This window comes from Symphodus melops (assembly GCF_947650265.1).
Source record: "Symphodus melops genome assembly, chromosome: 19".
In the NCBI taxonomy this organism is placed as follows: domain Eukaryota; kingdom Metazoa; phylum Chordata; class Actinopteri; order Labriformes; family Labridae; genus Symphodus; species Symphodus melops.
The window spans coordinates 17,674,051-17,700,988 of NC_136709.1; the positions used below are offsets into that span (position 1 = coordinate 17,674,051).

The 26,938-nt window shown below is 43.0% G+C and overlaps 1 protein-coding gene across 1 annotated transcript; it reads left to right on the forward strand.

Moving 5' to 3' along the window:
- The first annotated feature begins 2,402 nt into the window (after nt 1-2,402).
- Nucleotides 2,403-26,652, forward strand: palm1b (paralemmin 1b). The gene is made up of 6 exons (XM_079369488.1): nt 2,403-2,998; nt 17,050-17,092; nt 17,667-17,747; nt 22,546-22,661; nt 23,206-23,276; nt 23,492-26,652. The coding sequence occupies exons 2-6, from the start codon at nt 17,051-17,053 to the stop codon at nt 23,869-23,871; spliced, it is 690 nt and encodes a 229-aa protein (XP_079225614.1). The 5' UTR covers nt 2,403-2,998; nt 17,050; the 3' UTR covers nt 23,872-26,652.
- Nucleotides 26,653-26,938: the final 286 nt, after the last annotated feature.

The following is a 26,938-nucleotide window of genomic DNA, read 5'->3' on the forward strand; positions in this document are numbered from 1 at the left end:
GTTAATATGGCCAGAATGACAGATAGAGATGAGCGACATGATGTGCGGAAAGTGAGAAGACACAGAGAGCAAGGAGTTTATCTTTCATAGCAGGTTCACATCCTTCTTATTCCCTGAAATCTGCTTAGCCACTGCCTCTACACCTTTTTCTAGATCTCATGGCGATGCCTGCCACTGATCCATTTTTGGTTTCAGAGTGTCAGCCAGTTTGATTCCACTCAGGGAACTCCCTAAAATAACCCCACTTAATCACACCTTCAGGTTTTTACGTGGTTGAGACCTGCACCTCGTTTTAAAAGAGGGCCGTCATGGTTTAGTTTTCTCTACAGTGACCACATCATGCATGCAAAAAGCTCCCACATACTGTATATACTCCAATGCCCCCATGCAAAGAGCAGTCTGTTTTTTTTTTTTTTAACAACAAGGCCAAAGTCATTTTATTGTAATCTTCCAAAAAGAGAACAACGTGTCTCCTAAACATCTGGGACAATGTACCAAAAGAAAACGCTGATAGAAATCGCCACAAATACTTCTATACTTGAATTTCCTTCGGGATCAATAAAGTATCTATCTATCTATCTATCTATCTATCTATCTATCTATCTATCTATCTATCTATCTATCTATCTATCTATCTATCTATCTATCTATCTATCTATCTATCTATCTATCTATCTATCTATCTATCTATCTATCTATTCTATTTGAAACCAGAGAATTTGGACTTCAGTGGATTTAACTTCGTAGTCTAGCCTCTGATCATGCAGGGGGACACACATAGGTGAGGATTATGGCAATGTTGGCCAATAAAGCTCAGTTTATACTTCTGCCTTGAATCTTCGCCATAGCTGCTCTGCGTAGTGGCATATGCAATCGTGAACATTTCATACTTGTTGGTGTGTCTTCTGCAAAACTAAACAGACACAGGAACCCTACACATTGGTAGGCAGTGTGATGTCTGTGCCTGTTACCGTACATCTCCAATTTACAGCTCTGCCACTTTCTCTGCAAGTTGTGTACAGGAAACCATAGTGACAGAGAGTGGAGCGAGAGCTGGTAGAAAAACTGAGTTGCAGATGATTATACTAGCTTGGGTCCTTCTACTTTCTGCAAAATCTTGAAAACAGTGGAGGTGAAATGTTGTATACGCAGAAAATACATTGCAACCCAGTTTGTTGGCTCGTTGAGGTGCACGTCAGGCTATGAACGTAAACTTCTTCGCTTCTATACGCATACCTCTGGCGTATACTATGTTGTAGATTCCACTCAGAGGTATAAATTGGGTTTAAGATTTTAAATGGGGCCTATGCCACCCACGCCCCCCCTCCAGACTTGGCTTTCCAAACAAAGCACAAGGTGGGAGTGTAAGAAAAGGAATTAAAAAGGTATCGAGGAAAGAAAAAGGAGGCAAAAAAAATGATGTGATAGGGGATAAATGGATGGGATAGAAGAAACAAAAAACAGATTACTCTGTAGACAAGCAAGGATGTATCATAAAGAGTGATGCTCTTTTCATTTTTTCTGGTAGTTTCTCTATGGTGACGTCAGTGTTCATTTTCTGCTCCCAAAGATAGACTATCATGCTCCATGTAAATATTTTTTGTGCACCGCCCTGTGCACAGATTTGCACAGGGCGATGTGAAATGAGATGTTTTTCTTGAAAGCCGTTCACGTTTGGGATTTTCTTGATGTCCCAAACAACACAAAAAAAGAAATTGCTGCTTCATGCTTTACTGTAAAAAAGACAGCAAAACAAAATTCTTTAAGAAAGGTCAACAAATCATGATGTTGTACCCTGGGTCTTCCCAACCACCATATTCAAACATGGATGGCTAGTATTTTTTTCAAGTTCAGAAAAGGCATGTGTTTCTGGACTCCAGCTGTTGGTTATATTTACGAACCTCTGCTTTTGTTCTGCCTCTACTCAAGGAAAAAGTACAAATCTTGTTGAACGCTCAAAAACAACAACATCTTGGCTCAACCATCAGCAATAAATTGGCAGACATAAAAGATTTTCTGCACAGCAAACCAGACTGACAAATAAATATATCCTGAGCACGAGCCCCACCTGCTGGATACTCAGCGAAGGTGCGGCATATTTTTGCTTAAACTGAGGATCCAGATGTTTTGGAATGATTTGGGTCAGACAACTATAGTCGACTCGAAAGTAGTCGAAATATGTTCATATTCCTAAATCACTGTGACATTTAATGAATGTTTGACTGGATAAAAAAAAAACCCAGGACGGATAATCCCTCTTTCAAATCCCTGCTTCTACCTCAGAGCTGGACTTTATTTACGTAACAGGCTGAAAACATATCTTTGTGGAGTCTTGACATAAAGTCTTTTGGCCACTAGATGGGGTAGTGGTGCGAAAAAAAATAAAAGTGAAAGAACGGCCCCTTTCTCCTCTGGTAGAGTTGGATGTGATGAATTGAAGGCAGCATGTCGACGGCTCCTCTGCAGCCCTGAAGCAGACAGCTTGGTTCCTTGGACGTCATATGATAACGCTGGAGGAGAGCCAGACTTGGACCTGTATCTCAGTCAGCCACCGCGCGCAGCCAGGGCCCCCTTTATCTCAACCAGGCAGGGAGGCGTATCCTTTCCCCCCCCTCTCTCCCACTCCCCTTCACATACCACTCTGACTCCCTCTCTCTCTCACCCAAACTACACTTCAACCTGCTTCAGACGACGCCCCATCGCCCATGAGATTCCTGCTGTCGCGCGTCGTTTTGCGCTCGCGAGGAGGCCATTTCTCTCACATCATTGTCGGGCTGAGCGCTCGTGCTGCCCACGGCATCACCTCGACAACAACAGAAGGGGTGCCAGCCAAAAGACGAAGAAGCAGCCGAAGAGGAGGAGGGAGAGGAGGAGGAGGAGGAGAAGAAGAAGAGGAGGGAAGGGGTGGAAAGAATATTGCGAATTGACGTTCAGAAATAAACAAGGAGACACCCCTGTGTGGAAGACGTCCGTGGCGGGAAGCGACAGGGATCTGCAAGTGAGTAAATCGTGATTTACAGTGAGCTGTTTTCTTTTTTTCTATCTGACCTGTTTTGGGGGGATTTTTTTCCCCACAGCAGCGCATTTTTGAAAGCATCCAGCCTCTGTTGCATCCTTTGCGTCGGTCTGGAGAGGTTGCAGAGCAGGATAGAGGGATGGATACCAGACCAAAAAAAAAAAAAAGGAAAACATACTGCCCTAAAATATCCCTATGGTTAATTCATCACTGTACTAACACCAGGGTTGCTTTAACTGGGTTACAACTAGTATCACAAGAGGCGCAGCGTCCTTAAAGGAGCGTATTCAAAATCAAGAGCTGACATCAAAGTCACGCGCACGTTTGAGAGGAATTAAAGACAACAAAATAGCTGCATTATTATGTCATGTCAACAGCTTCTATTTAAAACAGCTGAGGCCTGTAGGCTACTTTGAAGCTGTGAGACATCCTAGGAGACAGGTGTAACGGGACGACATGTTTACGCGAATGACTTTGATGGTCCATCATGTAATATCGATCTGTTTAGCCGGGGAGAGTGTTTCCGGAGGTTTTTACTCTTGACGGTGGATTCGCAGTGGCGCCCAGCCGTGCATGACTGTCGCTGGCTGGGGGGGGGAGAGATGCTGACAGGCTACAGGCTGTGGAGGAGAGTAACAGGGTACTCCTGTGTGTTGTGATATGAGCAGTCTGCTCCAACATGGCGCGCATGAGCTGAAAAAGGCCATGGCCATTACATACTCCTTTCTGGAATTTACACAGTGTGTGCAGTGTACCAGGCAGTGAGGTTTAGGATACCACTGGATGAGTCTGTGCATCCCTGACGGGCTGAAATGAATTACAGCTCAGGTTGCTAATGGTGATGGAGTCTGGCTCCTCTGTGCTGTCAGAATATCACGTAGGCTTGTGTGTGTGTGTGTGTGTGTGTGTGTGCATGCGTGTGCGTGTGTGTGTGAACTGTTTTCTGTGGCTATTCCTGTCTCTGAATAGAACAATGTCACTATAGGACCAACACCTCCTCGTTCAGTTTTTTTTGTGATAATGTTTGATCCCAGCAGGTAAGAGACTCAACAAGACAAAAGCTTGTGTTTTTGTTTGGTCTCATGTCCATTGTTCCTTGTAAACCAGCAAGACTGTCGTGGACCACATCCTCGTTGCAGATGCCATCGAGTTCCTGATGATAGCAAGGAGTCCGTAAACACAACACGCCCATTGAGTCCTCGAAGTCAGGGCAGGACATCGACTCTTTGTTGTTGTTGTTTTTTTTCCTAACTAGTTCCAGTAACACCTGTTTGAATCCTGGAAACACTTTTCAATTAAGTGTGGTTTCTGTCAGAGGGGACAGAGAAAATGTGAATAAGAGTGTTAATGATGAAAAGTATTCAGAGGTTTTTGATAAACAAGGAATGATGTATTTTGTGCTTTTGTCAAAGTTCAAAATCAAGAGTCAATAATAAGAAGGGTCAGGGCCAAGAAATCAGTTCCTTGAATGTGTCCTTGTCGACCACCATGAATGCAGATCTCTGAGTGAATGAAAGTGCCAAATGAATAATTATAACCATGGCTGTAATAACACTTTTCTGTTATTTTATTGTATGAGCGAGACATGTTGAGTCCATGTCAGGCCTCAGCCTGGCAGGGTGTGTGAGCAGAGGGCTCTATATCCGCTCGGCTGCTCTGTGTTGTGTCAGCGACTCCCAGTAGAGCTGACAGCACTTGTCTTGTCCAACCAATCGTCATCCAGCATCATGACTCTGGACAGCTACATTTTTGAGTGTGAGCTATTGTGTGCTTCTCAGTGTGTATGTTTGCATTTGGGCAGCTTTTGGGTGTGGTTTTTTTTTTAGTTAGTCTTTGCAAGAATGAGAGACAAAAAAGATAAAAAGGTGTGTGTGTGTGTGTGTGTGTGTGTTTTGTGTGTTGATGACTTTCATCTGTTCTTGCTGGCTGGGCACTGGGATGGCTCTGCTTTCAACTATTCAGATAGTGGAAACAAGCTGGTAACTGAACAATCATGTATCTAAATCTTAACCTGTCATGTTAAAAAACTGTGAAATGTGGAACAGCACTTTATACTACCAACTGCCTGTACAGTCAAATGCCTTTCAGTCAGTCAGATCCAAAGTCCAAGGTGCTCAGACAGAAATCCTCAATGAGCAAGTCTGTAGGAAAACTGCTTATTGAGCCGCTGCTTGGAGTGAAAGTGTAAAACTGTGGCCAGGAAAGAACACTCAACTGCCCTACTAAACTAAGCGTACATGAGTAAAGGACAAAGAGAAATTGCTGTGTTGTCCCTACATGATAACCCACATACATGCCATTAACTCATCAGTGGAAGGGGTCTAATCAATATCTTTACATTAGCAATTGATCGTAGCACTAGTTGTATGTGAAAAGGGTTTGCCGGTCCAAAAAAGCCGTAGAGAATCAGATTTAGCATTTTTCAGTCTTTTGTTTTGGTTTTACTGATTTCAAATCTCTTTGAGCTAAAGTATCGCAAATCTTATCAGGATTGTTTCCACACTGAGCGGTTGATTTAACATCTACACCCTCGCTATTTGGCAGGATTAACAGTATGCTAAACTCTTCATTTATATCTTTATCAGTTTAGGCCCTTTGTGACTGTTTGATGTCGTGTCTAAGCAGCTGCCCGACCATCGTAAGAGCTTTAGCTCCAGTTAATGGCTACTGCCATACTGTCATAAAGCTCTACAACCAGGATGTTAACCAGCACAGTGGACAGATTGCATCTTATAGCACGGAACCGTTTGGCAGTGTTTGTATCAGGAACATGGACACAAAGTTGTATATAGGCTGTGTCAGGTTAAACTAGCATGTACTTGACCAGAGCACTGGTAAGCCATCACTGCTAACGTTAGCCACTATCCATCTAGTCTGAATTTAAAATGGCATTTAATCAACTTGGACATGACTTTCCTGTTAAGAGCGCCTCACAATAGAACCACCATTTGTTAGCCGAACAAGGCTAGCTTACAGACAGAAAGAGTTACTAGCAATGTAATCCCATTGTTCCCCTCTTTTAGGAGTTGGCAAAGACTGAAACACATAAATGACTTCCATTGTGAAGGTCGTGCCCTTCTTCAAATACAAGCTAATGTTGCTCCATAACTGTAAAGATGATCGAATGTGAGGTCGTGTTTTATGAATGCTGTAAAGGTACTGTTCCCGGTGCCATAAACAGAAGCAGTTAATGTAGGCTTAATGAAAAGTGCTGGGGTGTTGGGTAACTGCTTAAGAGAGCAAAACAACTTCTATTTCATTTTTAATAAAGCACTCCCTCTCCTTTAGCATGATTGCAATTTGCTAACATTTCAGCAAAAGTGGTCGGTACAACACCACAGGGTTTCCCACCCTGCCCCTGAGCCAGTGGGCCTTGAGTGATGGATATTTCTAATTACCCTCGCTGACCCTGCTGTCATTAAGAAACCATTTATGCAGTGGTTATAAAATCACAGCGGTATGCTAGTCGAGGAAAATGAATGTCACACATTACAGAAGCCCTTACAGTTACTGTTTTGTGCTGTGCTCAAAGGTGGTATTGTCGAGTAAAAGAGAGAAATGAAAGCTTAGCTCAGTTTGTATTCACATTGATAAGTAGAAACATCTGGACAGAGTGTAGAGACCTGAGATATGATTTGATAATGTGATGCAATCCACCTTACCCTTTCCACCTCAAAGTTGTTTTTTTTTCTCTCTTTCCATTATTCTCGGCCTCGTTTTTTCTTCCTGGAAAGTCACATTTCTTTCCTTTTTTTTTTTTTTGTCTGACTATCTCTCATTACAACCCCCCTCCTTGCTGCTTTGTCATGACAGATAAGGCGAAAGAGGATTTGTTTTTTTCACTCTCTTCCCAGCAGATAGTCCGTCTTGTCATTTTTAGACTCTAAGTCATTTTAATCTCAGAGGAAATTGTGCTCAGGAATACGTGTTTGTGCGTTTGTGTGAGTTTTATGCAGCCCTCCTGAAAAACACACACAAACACACAAACACACACTGGCGCTCATATGATGATCACCAGTTTTGTTGCATAGATTGTATCAAAAGTTCTATTGATAAGAAGCAGAGTGGGACCATCCATCTTTTTGCACTGTAGATAACCTGAGCTTAATACCACACACACACACACACACTCGCACACACACACACACGCACGCACGCACACATTCACATGTGGTTTAAGGCTGACTGTGGAGAATGAATATGAGGTCTTGTCCACTTGTTTTTTTTTCTTTTTTCTTTTTTTTAGACAATAATCCAGAATGAGATTGCACAGGATGATATTGGACAAACATACTTAGCATAACCAGTTCCGGAGCCTCTTGAGGGATGTAAGTGGGGATTGGGATCTTGCCATAGGGGAAGGCCTAATGGTTCCTGTGTAAACAGTGAGAGGCTGCTCCAATAATGCAGGTCCAATAGGCTTCCTATTTTCAGGCTATATGGAGTTTGCTGATTGACCAGAGAGTGCACGAGGACAGCAGGATACTATAGAAATTGACTGCCTCTAAACATAAAAGCAAAGCTGTCAGCAGTTTGACTTGATGCTGATAATTGTTTCCACAGAAAGATGCAGACTAAGGATTAAGGTAGCATTTAAAATGAACTGATAGGAATCCACATGTTCTACTTCTTGAAAATACAGTTAACCTCGATGACTGGAGACACAGTGAAGCATGTGTCGCATTGTTGGGCTACATGTTCGCAATCAGCCAACAATCAGGTGATTGACTGCCGAAGTGGTATCCATAGACAGGGGCAGATTCTGTTCAGCATGAGAACACTTCTACAAAGGATGCATTGTGAAAAGAAAAGAAAAAAAAACATTCAGTTGCTCTCACATTGCAATTTTGAGGCAAGCAGTTGCCTGGAGATGAACTCTTTCTGGAGCCCTTCTATGAAAACTCCCAGATGTAACCTGGTGTTTTGTCCTAAATTAAATAAAAGACTCTTTCAACATGATGCAATAAAATATGATAATAAACCATATGGCACATTTCATGAAATTTTCCTGGAGTCTAAAAAAAATTTCCCCAAGATTCACGAAAATGTATTTTATCGTTGGCATCTCTTTAAAGGCAGGGTTGGTAATTATCAAAAACTAGCATGATTTTGAAAAGCAGCGTTCCCTCAGTGCTCCATCTCCAAGCTTTCTTACCACGCAGAGCAGACCTATCAGTGTACAGATCTGTCATCGATCTACAAGCAGAGCCTGTGCTTTTGACAAGGATGGCGAGTGACTGGAGGGGTTTGTCGTTGTGGAAGTGATAAAGGCAGAGTGTGGTGAAGTGGAGGAAAGCTGAGCAGGAGGCCGGGTCGATCCTGAGGAATCCTCACAGAGAGCAGAGACACATTTGGGATGTCTTCTGAGCTTAGTGTTGTCGAAGAGGGAAAGAAAAAGAAGTGTCTGGAAGGCCGATGAGAACAGCGACTGAAGGTATAAAAAACAAAAAAACAATAAGGTAAAGGTAGAGGAAGAAGTCCTGCCCATGGACTGATTAAGGGTGTCTGAAACTCTGTAATACTAGAAAGATAGGAGTGCTGTCTGTAACTGGGAGAAATGAGGGCAACATCATGAATGCCTTCAAGGAAAGACTGCGAGCTGCTATACACATCATTTGAAAGATTATCACGTTGACACCCTCTCCTTGATGACACCCTTCAAGTGAGTCAGTTCAGAAAAGCTTTTGCCTTCAAAAGAAGCCAGACGACGCATGATTGAGCGGCTCAAAGTTTCGTGACTTTAAAGTCAGGAGGAGGAAGTAGGAACTGAGCCCACAGAAAAACAAACAAGTTTAAAGGTGATGTCGTGCAGGTTGATTCTGTTCTAAAAGTCAAACCAAGTCTTCTAAAAGATTTCAAAACATCCACACAACACAACACAAACCTCCAGCACACTGATATTTCACACCCACGCGGACTCGATAGACAGCCAAACTCGGCCTCTGAGCTTGTGAGAGCAGATGTTTGATCTTGGATAAATTGCCATTATGATGTCACCATGGTTATCCAGCTGTTCTGGACTACAAAGCTAACAGTCAGGAAATTGGAGTTACATGCTAAGGCGTGTGCAGACTGAGGATAATCCATTTTAAAAGTAGCGTTTAATGCGTAAGGAAAGTCTACACGGAATGAGAAGGAACAGCACCAGGATGCTGATTAGCATGTGTGTTCGTGGTAGTTTGACACTTTACTTCTTTTTTTAAATGGAGCACTTATTTCGGTTTTAACTTTACAACTTTAGTGTCATTAACTACAAGTTTCCTGAATTACCTCCTAGTTGCTGCTTCTTTATTGTGAGTTAAGCGTTTTCTTACACACATTCTGATTTTCTTTGTTTAGTCAAGTGAAAGACACTGAGGTTTCCCTCATTTACAGCGACGTCGAGCTAACAGCGTAAAAGTGGGAAGACAGTTAAAATCAAGTTAAGAAGAAAAGTAAATAAGTTGATCCAGAAAACAGCCAGCAACAGTCTGTTAGTATGGCCTTAAAGTCTGCACATGCGTTGAATGGAGAAAATGAAAGTACATGTTCGTCCCTGCTTCTTTATTCTGTCCAATGCAAATCCTCTGAGAAATATTTATCTCTGGAAAAAAAACCCTTCTATATCCAAAGGTGTACCCTGACAGAGCTGATAGTTATTGAATCACCTGCTGTAACACATGTAGACGTTTTGTTTCAGTTCATCACTCCTCAGAGTGAGAAGGATGCTAACGAGAACACAAGTCGATTGACCAAAGAAGAAGTTGACGGGGATAAAAAAAGAAAAGAGGAAGATAGCGGGAAAACGTCTGACATCAGAGGAAGTCGTCAAGAGTTAAAAAGGAAAATGAGACCAGATTGCAGTGAGTCAGGAATTCTGCATGTGACCCTTTTTCAGGAGCATTTTGATTCTTTCATGAATCAGATATTGTGATAAGTGATCACGCCGCTCTTGTGAACTCGCGTTGAGGTGAACATTTTAAAAAGAATCTTGACCCACAGACTGAAGACCTCAGCTTATTACCATGTCACTCTTCCACTTGGAGAAGTAAGATATCCGAGGTGACTTTCACTCCTCTGTGACCGACTCATCGCACCACGCGAGTCCCGGTCTGTGTGTGGCTGCTCATTTGTCTGCTGAGAATGAATGCATGCTCAGTATGTCACGCTCCTCTCTTCTGACAGGCCTGTTATTTATGAGCGACCTCTTGAGGGAAAGGACTTTTTAACCCTCTGACCTTGGAACACTAACATGTGACCTCAGCGGACTTCCTCCAGTTTTTATTGGCACCGCAGTATTTGTCAGAAATTGTGTAGCGCCAGCCTCGGATAGAAAAGATGCCGAGCCGCCGGTGTGTTCGTGGAGAATTTGGGGTGTGTGTGTGCTGGTGTGGTTTGAGTATGTGTTGTGTGTGTGTGTGTGTGTGTGTGTGGCCGGGGCAGAAACGCAGGGAGGAGCATTGTTGTCCTTTTGGCCTGGAGGAAGGAAGCTGTGGAAGTGGGGAGTAGAGCGATGGAGAAAGAAGTGCCTCTCCAGCACAGCGAGCGTGAACGGGGTTGGAGATTAGTTTTCCTCTTGCAGACTCTCTCAGTTTTCTAAAGCAGGTTCTGGGTCATTAAACTCGAGAGTCATTTTCACAATCATCATTCTTTTTGAAGAGGCAGCGCTTCGGCGTCAGACGGTGTTATTTTGTCTGTGTATGTTTTTTCTCTGTGTGTGTGTATGCATCCATCCATTTCATTCAAAAATAGCCTGAAAAATAACGAGTTTCTTGTTTGCATGTGGGCTTTAAATAGTCCGCATTAAGTCATTTACCCTGCCCTTAACCTTCTCTATTTCCTCATTTCTCTGAGTGTCATCTCGTTTCCACACATCTGTCAGCGTGAGCGCTGAGGATGTTCATTAACGCTGCAGAATATCAGTGAAAAAGCTTTCTTGCTGTTCTGAGTCGACACCTGAGCGAACACATTTTCCTTTTCAGCAGGCAAAAAGGACTCGATCACAAATGAGCTTTATTAGAATGTGCACGCCACATTTTGAACGGCGCGAGAGGCTGTTTGTTGAAGCGTGACACCAAATGTGTTCGATTAGTTTGATTCTCTCTTTGAATGTCTGCAACCTGTCCTTTTAGCAGCACACAGGATAAGGCTTGTGATATTCTGTTCGCCGTTGTCAACGAATCCTTCGAAGTTAAAGATCACGTCTCTCAGCCTGTCTGTAGCCGTCTGCTTTAAATCAGGCGTAATGTAGACATTTTTTTAAACGTCTCAAAGTTTCTGGGCCGGGACGCACGTGAAAACACACGCAACAGAATTTTCATTCCACTTGTTTTCTGGACTTTTACCTGCTCGGCCCCTTGAACATTTTCGCAAAGTGTCTCATCACAGCCGACGATAACATTCACCAAGGGCCCGTGGGCGGACGGCAACATGGCCACCTCCAGGATTACCTTTGTTTTGTTAGCAGATACCAGATGTTAACGACACACTACATGATGGTTTGTGCACAAAAACAACACAACCTGCGTGATACGGTAGGTGTGATTGATTTGATCACACAAAAACAGGAACAAGCGGCGAACAAACATACAGTTACAGCTTTAACGTACGGTCGACGCACGTAGCCGCCATGTTGGATTCTAAATCAGGCAACTAAATTTACTCCGACTAGTAAATACGACTTCAGGGGGCGTTCCAGTTGACACTTCCCAACTGGGAACTGGGAATTTCCCACTTCCCGGTTTGACCTTTTCTGCAGCTGGTGAAGTTGAGACAGCGAGGACACCGACAACAACGCAGCCAAACGCATCGGCCCGATCTGTTCTGAATAATATCTGCAGGGATGTGCACTCTGCTTCTCTCCTTTTCTCTTCATGGCTTCATCCGTCACTGTCCTCTTCTGTCCTCTGGACCTCAGCCTCTCTCTGCAGCCCTCTGTACAGATGCAGGATAACTGGCTTCTTTTCATAACTGAAGGCTTGTGCGTGATCCATACGAGCCAAAGTCAAAGTCACGTTGTGCAGTAAAATTTCCACTTTGGGAACACACCGTTTTTCCTGTTGGAAGTTACTGTGCCATAAATTAACTTTTGAAACTGTCTCAATGGAAATGTTGCTTTAAGTTTGTCGTCGTGAACATGTCTTGTTCTGTATTTGTACTTTTCTTTACATCGTTCTCATCAGTCAAGCAAAGAGGGCAGCCCAGATGGCTACAATGTTGTAGGTGTTAGATCCGTTCCAGCATTGTGCGTTGAAGTGTTTACTATTTAATTAAGCACAGATGCTGAAAACTAAAACAAACAAGCTTGACAGAAATCTGTGCGTCAGAGTGTGTGTGTGTGTGTGTGTGTGTGTGTTAGCGTGGGAGGAAGGATCAGGATACGGTAGCGTGTCTAACTCGAGGCCTCTGCGGCGTTTGGTTGAAGATAATCCCAGATTATTGGTGACGGACACGTGGTGAGATCGTACAGTACCGACAGACTAAAAGATGGCAGGCCCATGGGTGTCACAGTGCCACTTGTCTCGTGTGCAGTTATGTACAGTGTACTCGCTGACCGTTTGCTCTCAGAGACTTAGTGGCGGAGAATTCAAGCGTTTCTCCAACCAACCTCTCAGAACGTTTCAATGCAACAAACTCAGTTCCTTTGCAAAAAAAAAAAAAAAAGCAGGCTTTAAAAGTTTCAAAAGTGTTGCTTTTCACACAGCAAGAATGCTAGTTTGCTAACTGAAAGATGATTGGCTGCTCTCTAAAACAGAAGCTCGCAGAACAATGTTGCACAAGGGTGCATCTTATCTATTGGGCGAAAGGAAAACGGCGTGATTCCCTTGAATATAAGACTTTAAAGTTCAAATTGGGGATTTCTGCATCAACACGTTATCCCTTAACGCTGCAGGATTATTATTCATTTAGCTCAATATTAGAGATTAAGGTCATCACTTTCAGGCTGTTTTAGTGCCGATAAAGAGTGTGACTTCTGGTGCCGGAGGACTATGTGCAAGATGCTATTAGAAGAGGAAGCTGGTGCTCTATGCGGGCGGTTAATGTGTTCCTGGAAATGCTACAGCAGCACTGCACCCAACTGGGAATACGGCCGGTCATTAGTCCGTTTCCTCCACTTCTTGTGCCGTGCACCTGCCTGCGTCTCTTGTATTAGCTTGTTTGTCTGTTGCTGGCAGTATAGACTTACTTACATGTGGTATATTTATCCGTCTCAGTTTGTTTTCGCTGGCCTGCGAGCGCCTGCAGATCTCTATCTTATTTCTCTATCTCCGACATCTAATGACCGTCTGTGAGCCGACTCCCCTATCGCTATGTTTTGTACATAATTTATGAGAGCGGCAGCAGGACAGAGTGTGAGGATGTACTGACAAGGTGGACTTTTTTTTTTTTTTTTCCTTCTAGTGCATCTGAAAAAATGAATCACAGCTGCAGCATCAAGGTTGGAGAGGAGGTTTTTTTTTTTACTTCAGGTTTTTTTAATTTAATTTAATTTAATTTACACTTTATTAATCCCACGAGGGGAAATTCGGTTTTTTTTACACTCTGTCTAACACACACATAGGCCGAGATACACACTCATGCACAAACAGGGTTCTAGTGACATGCATTAATGGAGAGGTCTCAGAGTGAGGGGGCTGCCCACAGCGAGCGCTCCAGAGCAGTTTTGGGGTTCGGTGCCTTGCTCAGGGGCACCTCGACAGTGCTCAGGAAATGGACTGGCACCTCTCCAGTTACCAGACCAGTTTCCGGACTTGGTCCGTGCCGGGACTTGAACCGGCGACCCTCCGGTTCCCAACCCAAGTCCCTACAGACTGAGCTACTGCCGCTGCCGTTTGAAAGAAGGATCAGCCATTTAACCTCCAGTTTGTCCATCTGCTTTTAACTTTAGCTTGAACTGGATCATTTGTTCACTTGTTTACTTCTCAGAGCAACACAGAGCCGTGTGAACTCCTCTTATACTACAGCTCTGCTTTGTACATTTGATCTCAAAGGCTTTCTCTGCTAATAGATTCTGTCTCCACGTAACCTGCTGCAGAATCAGAACTGTTTGACTTTCCAGAGATTAGCAAGAGTTTAGTACCGTTTTCAAAACTAATAACGAACAGTCAGACTCGACTTTGTGACGATTCTTAGCCTATTTAACCTGAGCCAGCCACCCGTCTACTTTATTCAGTTTATCTGTGTTCGAGTCGAGGTGGCAGAAAGCGCAGGAAGTCAACGCAGACTTCGCTCTCCTCCTGGGGGATTCCGAAGGACTCCAAGGTCAAACGAGATAAATAATACAGTGACCTCTGGTTCTACCCCAGAGTCTCCTCCCATTTGGGCGTGTCCAGAAAACCTCCGAAGCATGGCGTCCAAGGAGCGAACCGCGTAAAGCGGCTCCCTTTCGATCTGAACTCTGCTCTCACAGGATTATTATGTCCTGCAGTTAAGTGGGACATTCTGTTTGGAAGGTTTTATTAAAAGTCATTTTTGGTGTTTGCAAGCTAGAAATTGATGTAAAACAACAAAGCGCTATCTGGATAATTACGACTAAGGATTTTCTCACTTTGAATCAAGATGAATTTGCTTGAACACTTTTTAATATCTATATATATATTTATTTGATTGTGTTTGAGAAAGGCAGAGTTAACTTTAAAGTTGAGTAAGTTTGTTGGCTTACAATGGTATGCAGTTGTTGTTGTTTTTTTTAAGCTGTAGTTGCATCCATACCTCAAGTCTCCATGCACCTTCCTGCAGGCGTAGCTGTGCTGTGGGTGTGTGCTGCCTCATTTCTGCTCACTGCTGCTTCCAGCTCTCGCTCATACCACTGATGAACTGATCCAGATGAAGTGAAGTCGGATCGCTGCCTTGCCTCCACTCTCGAGGGAAGGGAACGAGGTTACATGATACAACTTTAAAAAGTACATTTATCATTTTATGTCGAGTTTTGCCTTTTAGCTGCCTTGATTTCCCTCCATCTCCAAATGTTTTATCACTCCTGTTTGTGTTGGATCAGAGGCGTAAATTAGAAAGAATGTGTCTAGACAATGCAGTGTGTGTGTGTGTGTGTGTGTGTGTGTGTGTGTGTGTGTGTGTGTGTGTGTGTGTGTGTGTGTGTGTGTTTATTCATGTGTGTGTTTCAGGGGGACGATCAGATGATAGTGGTTTAACTGTTTCTAAAGGCTCTTCCATGTGATGTTGTGGTAGCTGAGTGAGAGTCGCAGTGTGGTGTTTGAATGTATGCGTGTGCATGTTACAGAACACGCCTGAGGTTTTGGTCCTGCAGCTTCTGTGATTGGGCCCCAGCGAACACGAGCGCGACCTCAAATAGCATGCCTCTTAATGTACTGAGAGGAGCCAGTGTTGTTGCATGTCACGTCTTTGTACGGGGAAATAAAAAGTTGAGCAATCAGACAAACACCCGCAGCGAAACCAAGATATGAGACTCTATTGATTTTTTTATTGATTTTTTTATTTTTTTAAACGATATTTGTGAGAACATATTAGAAGTGATGCAAGCTAATTTAAACAGTGATGGTGAGTGTGCTGGACATTCATGGAGAGAAACAAGATCAACAATCAACCGTGTTTTTAACACGTTGTACTGGAAGTGGAGAAGAGGTGGGTGTGGAGAGATGTAGAGTCGATGTGTCATTGCTCTTTTGTAAGAGTTTTGATGGGCCAGGGCGGAGGAATGAAAAGCCCCATATGTGTGTTGTGATGGTTTCACTTCAGGCTGTAAAAAAAAAAAAAAGGCACGCTGCTGCGAAGATGATGAGTCCACTTTTTGTGCTGCATTTGCCGCCTCCAGTCAGGAGGTAGCGATACCTTTTTTTTTTTTTTTTTTACGAAACATTCATCAAACAAAAGCCAGAGTTATTTTAATGAAGAGAAAATAATGCCATCAGAGCGGCAGAGGAGTGGTACTTCACAAATAGTGTTGTGGTCTCTGTTTTGTCTTGTTTCTACGGTCTTAAATGTTAACACACATTTTCACATCCTCACATTTGTCTCTCACTAGAACTGGACTGTCTTGTATCACTAATTGAAAAAAAAACTAAACTACACACTAAATTAAAAAACAAAAAGATTAAAAATACTTTACTATTCTTGTGTTATGTAAATGAAAATAGGACGCTTTTTTTATAAATTCTTGAAATAAAGGTCCAAAAAAAGGTCCAAAAAAAAAAGAAAAAAACTCAAGAGCGGATTCTGGACTTTGAATCAAATCCCAGGACTCGGTTAAGGTGAACGGTATTATTAGCTCTCGTTGGCCAATAAAAAGCTTCGATTATAAATATATTTTTGAGGTTTGCGCTCGAAAAGAAATTTCAAGTTGCTTACTTCCAATCAAATCTGAACTTTTACAGGAGAATACTGTGATTTAGTTTTAAAAGACAGCTTTTCATGACTACTGTAAAAATGTGTGGATAGCTCCATGCAGTGGATCAGGACTCTTCTACAGCACACAGCCCTCATTCAGAGACTATGAGCACTTCTCAGTAAAAGCCCTCTTTGTAGCTGGAATGAATATGACACCCTTAAGGGAAGAATTCTTTGAAAATCCTCTTAAAGAAAAGAAATCATTTCAGATAATATTCCAATCTTTGTTTCTTGTCTTATTATTTTTTTTGGAAGACTTATGTCAAAGGCCATGAAAGATTTTCCACACTGGCAAGTAATTCAGTAATTCTCTGTAGAAAGTTTACGTAAGGGACAGTAACACTGAGATAGTTTTGTCCCGTCTTTGTTGAGTTAAAGTCCCTCCACTGTTGCTTCATCTCTGCTTCCGTCCGTCCTGCATCCTGTAGCTCAGATCTGGAAAGCATTAGAGCAGGAATCTCCAGCAGCGTCCCACTCGCACATTAGCATGCCCATGCTGACTGTGGCTGACAGGAAAGAGACACTGATTTAGTGCAAGCAGACAGACATTTAACCTCGGCCGCTGGGAAGTCGTTGGAAGGTAAATGTGCAGTGAACGCTGCGTTGAAGGAAAGTTGTTTGTCACCAGGTGTAATGTCTGATGTTAGTGTGATTATAACCATCTCTGTCCGTCTCTTTCTGTCATTCAGGATGGCTGAGGTGTCACAAGAGGAGAGACTCCAGGCCATCGCTGTGAGTAACTTTCATACACACACACTTGTCTTTCTCCAGAGGGCACATCAGGCCACACTGATGGCCGTAGAAACAACAAATCATTGCAGCTTGTCAGGGTCTGACCGCCCCGTCTTAACGACTCAACCTTTTAAATCCCATCTCCTTCACCCATTAGAGGACAGGGAGGGCTAATGTAGTAGCTACAGCTCACTGCACTTTTTATGCTGGTCTGTCTGTGCGTCTCTTTGTGTCTCTCCTTCCTGTCTCTCTTTCTCTCTCTCTCCATTCTTTCCACTTCGTCATCTCAATTTGACTTTTAGACGCACAATGTCAAGGCTGCGGTTGACAAAAAACCCCAAATATTTCAATAAATCTCCAATTCCATTCATCTTATGTCAACTTCCTTTGTATAATAGAGAAGTTCAATTCATTTAATGTCTGGATTCAAAATGTCATTTGGACAAAATATGAACTTCATGGGCACGTTGTGGTGATTCATAACTGAATTTATTGTTTGCATCTGCACAGTCATCATAATGTGTGTGTGTGTGTGTGTGTGTGTGTGTGTGTGTGTGTGTGTGTGTTCCTACAGGAGAAAAGGAAGAAGCAGACAGAGATTGAAAACAAGAGGAGGCAGCTGGATGATGACCGACGGCAACTCCAGCATCTCAAGGTCTGCACACGCCCACCTTCCCATAAATACTCAATAAGAACACTTCCACCCTGTTTGCACTGGTGTACTTAAGGGACGGCTGTTAGTGTTATAGGCTATTTGAAAACGTAACGTCTAAATAGTGTGAAAGCTGTTTGAGTGTTTTCTTACACACTTTAGATGCCAGAAGGTTAATGACGTTTTATTTCAGTCACAGTGGTTTGGATGCTTTTTTTTCATTATACTGCAGCCTCTATTTGTTATTGAAGCAGCTACTTTTACATTGCAAAAACCCTCATGTCTAATTTGTTATCAAAAAGTGTCATTACATGTGTTACAAGCCACATTTACTTTACGTCTTAATAAAAACGTGATTTCAGTATATTAGAAGGTAAAAAATTAGGAATGGATTGAATTTAACAAACGTTTATTACAAACGTGTTATTAATTGATGCCATGTCCCCTGCTGCTCCTCAGCCCACTTTCTATAGTGGGCGTTTCACCAACTAAAAACCTTTGATCCCTCATGTGGTCAGCTTCCAGTTCCACGAGTCATTTAGCAGACGCTTTTGTCCAAAGCAGCGTACATCTGAGAGTGAGTACAACACAAGGATCTGAAGAGGAGGAAACAAATGTTCAAACCTGTTTTGTTTTTTTACTGGTAACACAAACTCATCAGTCCTCGTTCAAACAGATGCCAGGTACATGTTTCCATTCTTTACGCTCAGATGTAAGAGGCAGTCCCTTTAAAAGAGCACATGACACAAACACGCAAAAAAAAATGTTGGCACCCAGTGCTGTGTCATTTCTTGAATAAACAGTCCAGATCGGTACTCAGGTTGTGCATCCCCTTGTACAGAGGCTAGAGTCCGCATCACAGCGACATCGGGTTCGAATCCGACCTTCGGCCCTTCGCTGCACGCTGCCCCAAGTTCTCTCCTTCCAACACTTCCTTATTCCCTTCAGCTCTCCTGTCCAATAGAGAAAGGAACTTTTTTTTATACGTGACCGAGAGGAAGAATAATCTGGATCACTTCAAATCATCTTAGCTGTACCTTCACTGCTGCCATAGACGATGTGGGCATTTCTAAATATTTGCCCGTAGCCCGGGCTGAAACATCTTCTGAGAACACCTTCATTCCACCTTGTTTATGATGGGCTCAAACCCTCCTCCCTCTGCTGACATCAAGATGTTTTCATGAATACAATTCTCTCCAAGAGCAACCTGAACCCAGAACAAACCGCTCCCTTTCTATTACCGGAGCTTGACACAAGCACGTCGGTGTTTTCAGGAATTATAGTTGACATGTCAGTGGTTTTACACTCCCGAACAGCAAAATCAAAAAATCAAACAATTCCTTTCAAATACACACACACACACACATACACACACACACACACACACACTCACACACACACACACACTCACACACACACACACACACACACACACACACACACACACACACACACACACACACACACACACACACACACACACACACACACACTCCCTAACCGCTGCTGTCACGGAATGTTCAGAACGGACGGCAGATAACACCAACAGCTCCTCCACATGCTGATCATACACACACACACACACACACACACACACACACGCATTATATCAGAGCCAAAGCTTTTGTCAGCGTATGTGTCAGCACTATCAAAGCTATTTCAGCACCGGACAATCCAGCAGGTCACAGATACGAGAAAAGGTTGCGGTGTGTACAAGCTCGTGCAGGCGGGTGCCCGTGACCTGTGTCATTACCCTCGCATGCTCTCCCACTTTTTCTATTCTCAGAGCAAACCTTTGTAAGTGTGTATCTGTACGTGTTCTCGTGTGTGTCACTTGTGTGTGTGTGTGTGTGTGTGTGTGTGTGTGCGCGGTGCTTCATAGAAGAACACAGAAGCCTCAGACAATGAGGAGGGCTTTGGCAGAGGAAACAGATTTTTGTCCCACTCCCACCAACAGGAAACAGCTCTTAGACCCGCCGCACCCCACTTTCGTCTCATGCACACACACACACACACACACACGCGCGCGCGCGCGCACTGAGGGGAAGTGTAATCACGCTGTACAGGAGCATTAGAAAGCTCTTTGTGCAAACCGCAGCATCTACGGCTTATTCCACAGACGGCGTTCATGTGGAAAACCCAATAAATGTCTCGCTTACGCGCCACATTTTTATAAGAGTTTACCTGCCCGCTAATGCTGGATGATAAACACAAACACACACACAGCCACACTGTAACAGAGTACTGAGATGATGTAACATGGCGTTAACACAGTGAGCATTAGTAGGAGTTATGTCTTTAATTAGCAAGCAAGGGCAGATATCATTACACACACAGCAGCTTGAGGTCTCAATTAGAACCTTGAAATGTCAACATCTCACGGTGTTTCAATAAAACACCGTTTATACAGGAGTATGTGAATATTAGCAGTCCATTATGTAATGACTTATCATTGCTATTCTTTGTAGAAGGTTATAATAAGAGTGCAAACTTAAACATCTTTTTTTAATGCTACACTCTGAATTCGATGTCTTTATAGAAGAGAGCATTCAGCACTAATCAGAAACATGTCAGCACAAATACTCCGATGTCAAAACAAAAGATTGTTTTTTTATGGACGTTAGGGCCAGATGTTATTCCTGTTTCCTTTGGACAGAGCTAGGCTAGCTGTTTGTGTATCGCCAAGCTAATCCTAGCACCTACTGGCTCGAGTTTAGTATTCACCAAACAGATGTGACGCTGCTGTTTATCTGCTCATCTGTATAATGGCAAGTCAGTAAATAAGCTCCTTATGATGTTTTTTTTATTTTTTTTAATAATCACCACTCATTTGAGTTATTCAAAATGCTGATTCAGCAGTTTGGTAAGAGTTGATAATATGATGGAAAAACGTGATATTTTTATTTTTCGGGAAACAGGATTTCACTTTTTCAAGGAATGAATGTCTATTCAGGGAAAACAGATGACACTTTGTAAAGGGAAAGATGCCAGGTTAATTTGGGAATAAGTCCTTCTCCCTACAGCTGGTCAGTTCATTTTGTTTTGGGTGTGCATGTGTGTGCGTGTGTGTGTGTGTGTGTGTGTGTGTGTGTGTGTGTGTGTGTGCGCCAGTGTCACAATTCCGCCCATTGTCTGCTAGCTTACGTTAGCAGCTTTTACTCGAAAGAACAATGGAGAGAGACATAGCTCCAGCGTCCAGCTTTACGACTGTCGGCGCACACACTGTGTGTGTGTGTGTGTGTGTGTGTGTGTTAGGGTGTGTGTTTGCGGCATGCTTGCGTGATTGCGTATGCATTAGTGGGTACATTAAGTGATGTCAGGCGTCGGGGTAAGTAGGGTGTGGCGAGAGAGTGAGCAAGATTTAGTAGTGAGTAGAGAGGGAGAGAAAACAGGGTTAGACTCAGGGCCCAGGAGAGCACGCAGGGCTGGAGTAAGAAGAGTGTTGAATTACACTGTGTGAATGTGTGTGTGTGTGTGAGTGTGTGCTGTAAAGCTCTGGATGTCTGGAGCTCAATGACTCAATGGGGAAAGCAGGAGTTGAGACAGCACAAGGGATGGTCAACAGATTGCAAGAGATAAAGTGAGATGGGGGCAAAAACAGCCTGACATTTAAAGTCTCAGTCAAAGTAACATTCCCAAACCAGAAGTTCATGAACTTTATAGAGATGCGTACGAGAGCGGGGAAGGGGCGAGTCAGATGGGGGGGGGGGGGGGGGGGGGGGGGGGGGGGGGGGGGGGAGAAAAAAAAAAGGGGGTTTTGCTGGACAAATTCTTGTTGCATCACTGCTGAAGAATTCACATCAAGCACAGGTCCAGATTTTCAGTCCAAGCAGGGAAAAAAGCAAAAAGCGTTTTCGAGCACTTTTCCATACGGCCACGCTGAGTTCTCTTTCACTGCACGCTCTAACAGCTGCGAGGAAGACACACTGTTATATTTACCTCAAAGCATGCCAAGTATTTGCTTTGATATTAGCTTATCTGCAGGAGGGAATGTGGACGGGGAGTCAAGATAAGAATACAGAGCTTGACAGAGGAAATAAACATGGAGTAGAAAGATATTTAAAAAAAAAAAAAGAGTGGCAGGGAAGGAAACTGTAAAAGTGAAGTATCTCCAGCAGCACAACATGCATACATGTTATTCCCTCATGTTGCTGTGGTTATCTTGTCCTGTGATTTCGAATCAGTGGATTTAGTCACAGTCACATTTTTTCTGTGATGTGGCCTGAGATTAGAACCAGTTTGTTGTTTATCTTTCAGTGACTTATCTCGATTTGCAATCACATGCACAATTGAGTATAATGGGAGAACGATATCTCAGTTTGGAGATTTCTGCTCCGTGCCAGAGGCCTTGATGATTTGGCCGGTTGCCACAGTCCACTTGGCAACAACGAGTTGGCCGCAGCGGAAGAATTTGACAGAATCAGTGAGTGGCAGCAGTCAGCAGGGGCGTGCTGGACGCTCACACTGGTGGATTTTAATGTTCTAGATTAGCTAAAGGGCTTGTTGTTCTCAGTGAAAGTGCCACTAATCACATCACAAAGAGTTACACTGGTGTCCAAGGGAGCAAAGCGAGTGGGGGGGGGGAATGTGTGGCATTTTGGGACGTTCTGCTAATGAAGCACGATCAAAGGTCTACTCCGGGCTTTTACACTGAACACATGGGGCGATGATCATGAAATGTGTTCTCCTTTTTACGATTTACAAGCACGATGTACACTGACATTTTAATGAGTTCATAGAGGAAAGAAACTCTCTGCGCTGACTGGTCATTTTTCTTTTTTTTTAAATTCCCCTCCTGCAGTCAAAGGCGTTGAGGGAGCGCTGGTTGTTAGACGGCGCCCCAGCAGAGGAGGAGACTCAGAAGCGTCTGCATGAGGACGAGGTGAAGACCAAACTTCTGGAGCAGGTCATCCTCAGGTCAGCAAATACAAACCTGAAACAGAATGGGTCGGATGTTTGTGTAGACATGCTCTCTCGTTCTTCAAGCTGTGACTACATTAATGATGGATTAGAAGTGTTGTGGTGCCCCAGACGACACTGAGTGTGGCACAGTGAGCACACAGGGCGGATGAGGCCATGTGTGCTAACATTGAGCTACAAGTAATGTAATATTGTTTGATTGACAATTTTCTTTACAAATCTCAAGAAACGTGATTTTCGACAAGACAGTGAGACCACAGAAATGTGATTTATGGTACAGTAGTAATAAATCTGTATTTACTCTCGACATGTCAGAGTTCCAAATCCACCCAAAGATGCCATATTCACCATAAAAACTACAAATTTGCAAAGGTTCATGTGGCTAACACAGTCAGCTCAATGTAATGTTAAAAGGAATATTACTTTTTTTTTTTACTGTTTATGTACTTTAAAGTGTTCTCATATCTATAATAGTCGATGTGATGCAGAGAAATGACACATTTAAATGATTTATGTACGCTTGTATGTGTTTCTGGGGCAGGCTTGAGCAAGAGATTGAAGAACTGGAGACAGACGCTCCAGCCAAAAAGGGTGTGGCCAAAGAAAATGGAGGTAGGTGGAGTACCCATGGCAACAAATGATGACATAGGAAACCATGACAACACCTTCGTCAGAAGGAGAGAGCAAGATATTAATGGCCTCTTCATTTGCTCTATTAAATTTTTACTTTTCCGGAGGAGGTCATTAAAACATTGTTTCTTTCTTTGTCTCTCTGCTCACCCTCTTTCCTTTTGCACTTCTCAATGATGCTCTGGTGCCCCCTGTAGGTGAGAATGGGGTAGTGCAGTCGTCTGGGCAGACCCCAAAGAGAGAGGTGACAGGGATCGAGGCCAAACTGCTGGGTCCTAGTCCGGACCAAGCCAGCGCCGACAACCCCGTCACCCTTGTGTTCATGGGTTACAAGACCGTGGAGGAGGAGCAGGAGAACCGCGCCGCCCTGGGGATGGAAGGCGTGGACGGCAACGTGAAGGCCGAGTTTGTCGTCATCGAGGATGGGGAGGGGAAAGCGGGAGGGGAGGCGGCCACAGACGAGCAGGCTCCACCGAACGGGAGCATGGCGGAGAAAGAAAAAGCCAACGGAGGCGGAGAGGAAGCCGAGAAGGAAAAGGAGAAGAAACAGACCTGCAAATGCTGCACGGTCATGTGAGGGGCGTGTGTGTGTGTGTGTGTGTGTGTGTGTGTGTGTGTGTGTGGGAGTGTGTGTGTGGGAGTGTGCGTGTGTGTTTGGGTGATTGCACACCTGTTCCAGTGCAGGCATGTGCGCCATTGCATGTGTCTGTATTTGCAGATGTGTTTTACTTTGTGTTGTGTGGGAGTACGCGTGTATGTCAGGACTGGAATAAGATAACAAAAGTACAGTTACACAGCCAATATACCAACAATGAGAGCCAAGATGAGCTCCAGCAACAACAACAACAAGAACCACAGAGACTCATAAGTACACTTTACTCTGTATACTTTCTCTGATATGTATTTGACTTATGATTTCTATTGATATTTTTCTATTTTTCTGTCTTGACATTTATATTGTATTCAGTATGTATATCTTTATTATGGGACTGTGTACTGTAAGTTCATTGTTATTATTGTTGGGAAAAAAAAGAAAATGTATTAGCTCTCTGGATTGTACCGCTGCCCTCTGGAGCAAATCTGGAAACGTCAAATCATTTAAGTCAAAACATCAAACTATGAAGGACACAGACACTTAAATATATCTCTATATTTCTCTGTGTAGGCCTACCAACTATTTATCGGTCAATTTCATATTGCAATATTGTCTAAGATATTATTTTAAATAGTATTTTAATATATTGATATGAAATTATGTTTTATACAAGGTATTTATTGTTTCGGGTTCTCGATATCACCTCCAATCATTAACTGCATGTTAGCTTGTAAAGCACTTCCAGATTTGCGTTACAATCATAACAATGTGTCCGTGCTTTCTTTCGACTCATGTGCTTCTATCTTTAGTCACACAAATCAGCAACACTCAATAGAATCGGCAGTGTTAGAAATGTGCTTTTAAAGTTTTCAAAACATCTGCAGCACAGAGATTAAGAGGCTAAGTAGAGCTGTGTGCATATTGCATTAGCTTCTCATAGATACTATATGTAACGTGTACATGGAGATCACAACGTTTGTATTTTTTCAATAAGATGGAGACACTTAGTTTATGGTCATTAGAGTCACGCAAAAACCGTTCCACAAGCGTTGGAAATGCTTCAAATATTTTATGTTCTCTCAACAGTAGAACTAATGTAAATCTTATGAGGTAGCACTGCATGAAGCCTTGCAACTGTTTGGACCGTCTTGTCACTTGTCAGGTCTTTTTATTCTACGCTAATTCACGTTCACATGAATGTAAAATCCAGGGGTTAAATTGGGATTCGTTCCACCATAGATGAAGAAGAAGAGGCGGGCGTGCTTAGCTCACCGTGAAAAAAAAAGGAAAAAAGATCAAAGCTTTTTTTGTCTCTTTATGAACCAAATAAAATCTGATGATACTGTAATTTCACTGTGTGTTGTTGGTCGGCTACTGGTTTCTGTTCTGCTTGCTCCCAGTTTAACCCCTGCCTCTTTGTAGTCCTGGGTCTCATAGCACTTGAATAGATTTACAGTTCAGGAAGAAAAAAATCCTAAAGAGAAAACGAATGTAGTCATGTCCAGTAAACACAGCTTTATAGTCACCATTCTTAACTGTAGAGTTGGCTTGCAAGACAATTTTGCAGGTCTACAATAGCAAATCCAATCCCAGGAGGCCTATTGAGATACATTTTGGCCCGTGTCTCCCCACTCATTTGGCAGACAGATCAGGTTGTGCTATGATCGATGATAGTGATGCTAAGACATCAATGCTTCAGCTGTCCCCAGGCTCGTCCATGTCTCTGACTCACCCTTCACCATCACCTTTGTCTCATTATCACGCTTTTATAACCTCATCACCAAACGCACACAGCCCCACCTTCTATGCTCGGAGAAACACGTCGTCCAAAAACCTGTGAAGTTGGTGCTAATCCACTCTCGTCTGACGCACTCCATCCACCAACTATTTTTCTTTTCAACTCATTCCCTCTTGTCTTACTCACGGGGGGGATTGTGGGAATATACTGCCTCCTGCATACACTTGTTGATAAGAGAGTCTATTGCAACCTTTAGTGCCAGATGCATTCTCTCAAGTCCTGCCTGCATTTACCACCAGAGAAATGATCCCTTCTTACATTCCACAGGGAGGTCAGCAGGCGTGGACCGATGATATATAGCCTATGCTTTCCATATGTGCAGTTCAAATGTAATTGTACAACTCGCAACTTTGTTTCTTATATTGACTCTCATGTTTTTGTTTCTTTCCTATGGCCTCTTTGCAAGGCAGTATATTGTATTCGATGTGTGTATTTTTAAAAAAAAGATGACTCCATCTGTGTATTGTTGGTGCCTTTGTCAGGTTCAGTTGGTTGGACTTGTCTGTCTGCCGCCATTTTTAGGCCGGGGCTTTTCTTGCTCTGCTCCTGGTCACAATGACCCACTGCCTTCTAATCTCCTGATACTACTTAACAATGCTAGAATATAGCAATCATTTTATAGAAATGCAGCTCAGACAATAGACGATATAACTGCACATTTCTGTTGGCGTCTTTAAAATACTCGACTACTGGAAGACTAATTTTTTGCCAGGATACAAACTTTATGCAGGAGACTAAACTGACAGTCTATGTGTTAATGTACTGTTTATACACATGTATATATGTGTGCATCTTTATAGGTATACATCTGTACACATTGTACACGTGTTGAGCCTAAGCTATGCTAACTAGTGGGTCTCTGGGGCAGCAGCAGAAAAAGCAACCTTGTGTTAGACCAATGCCTGTTCATCTATTCTGTGGTTGTCTCAATGTTTAATCTCGAATAAAACTACTGTTTGTTTACAGCCAGTCAGAGACGTGTTAATTTAATCGACAGAGTGTACACATTCTGTGACTATACACACACTCATAAGCTCTAATGTGTGTTTGGGCAGTGGCCTCTCATTTTATGGAAGTCAAAGCTGGGAGGGGGAAAAAAACCTCTGGGGAGAAGACCTGCCATTGGTAAGTAAAAATAAAAATTAAACCTATACTTTCAAAATGCTAGTAAAAAGACTGACCCATGGGTGTATGTCTTGCAGAGACAGGATTGAATGCAAAGCAGTTTTTAAAATACAAGTTATCACAGCT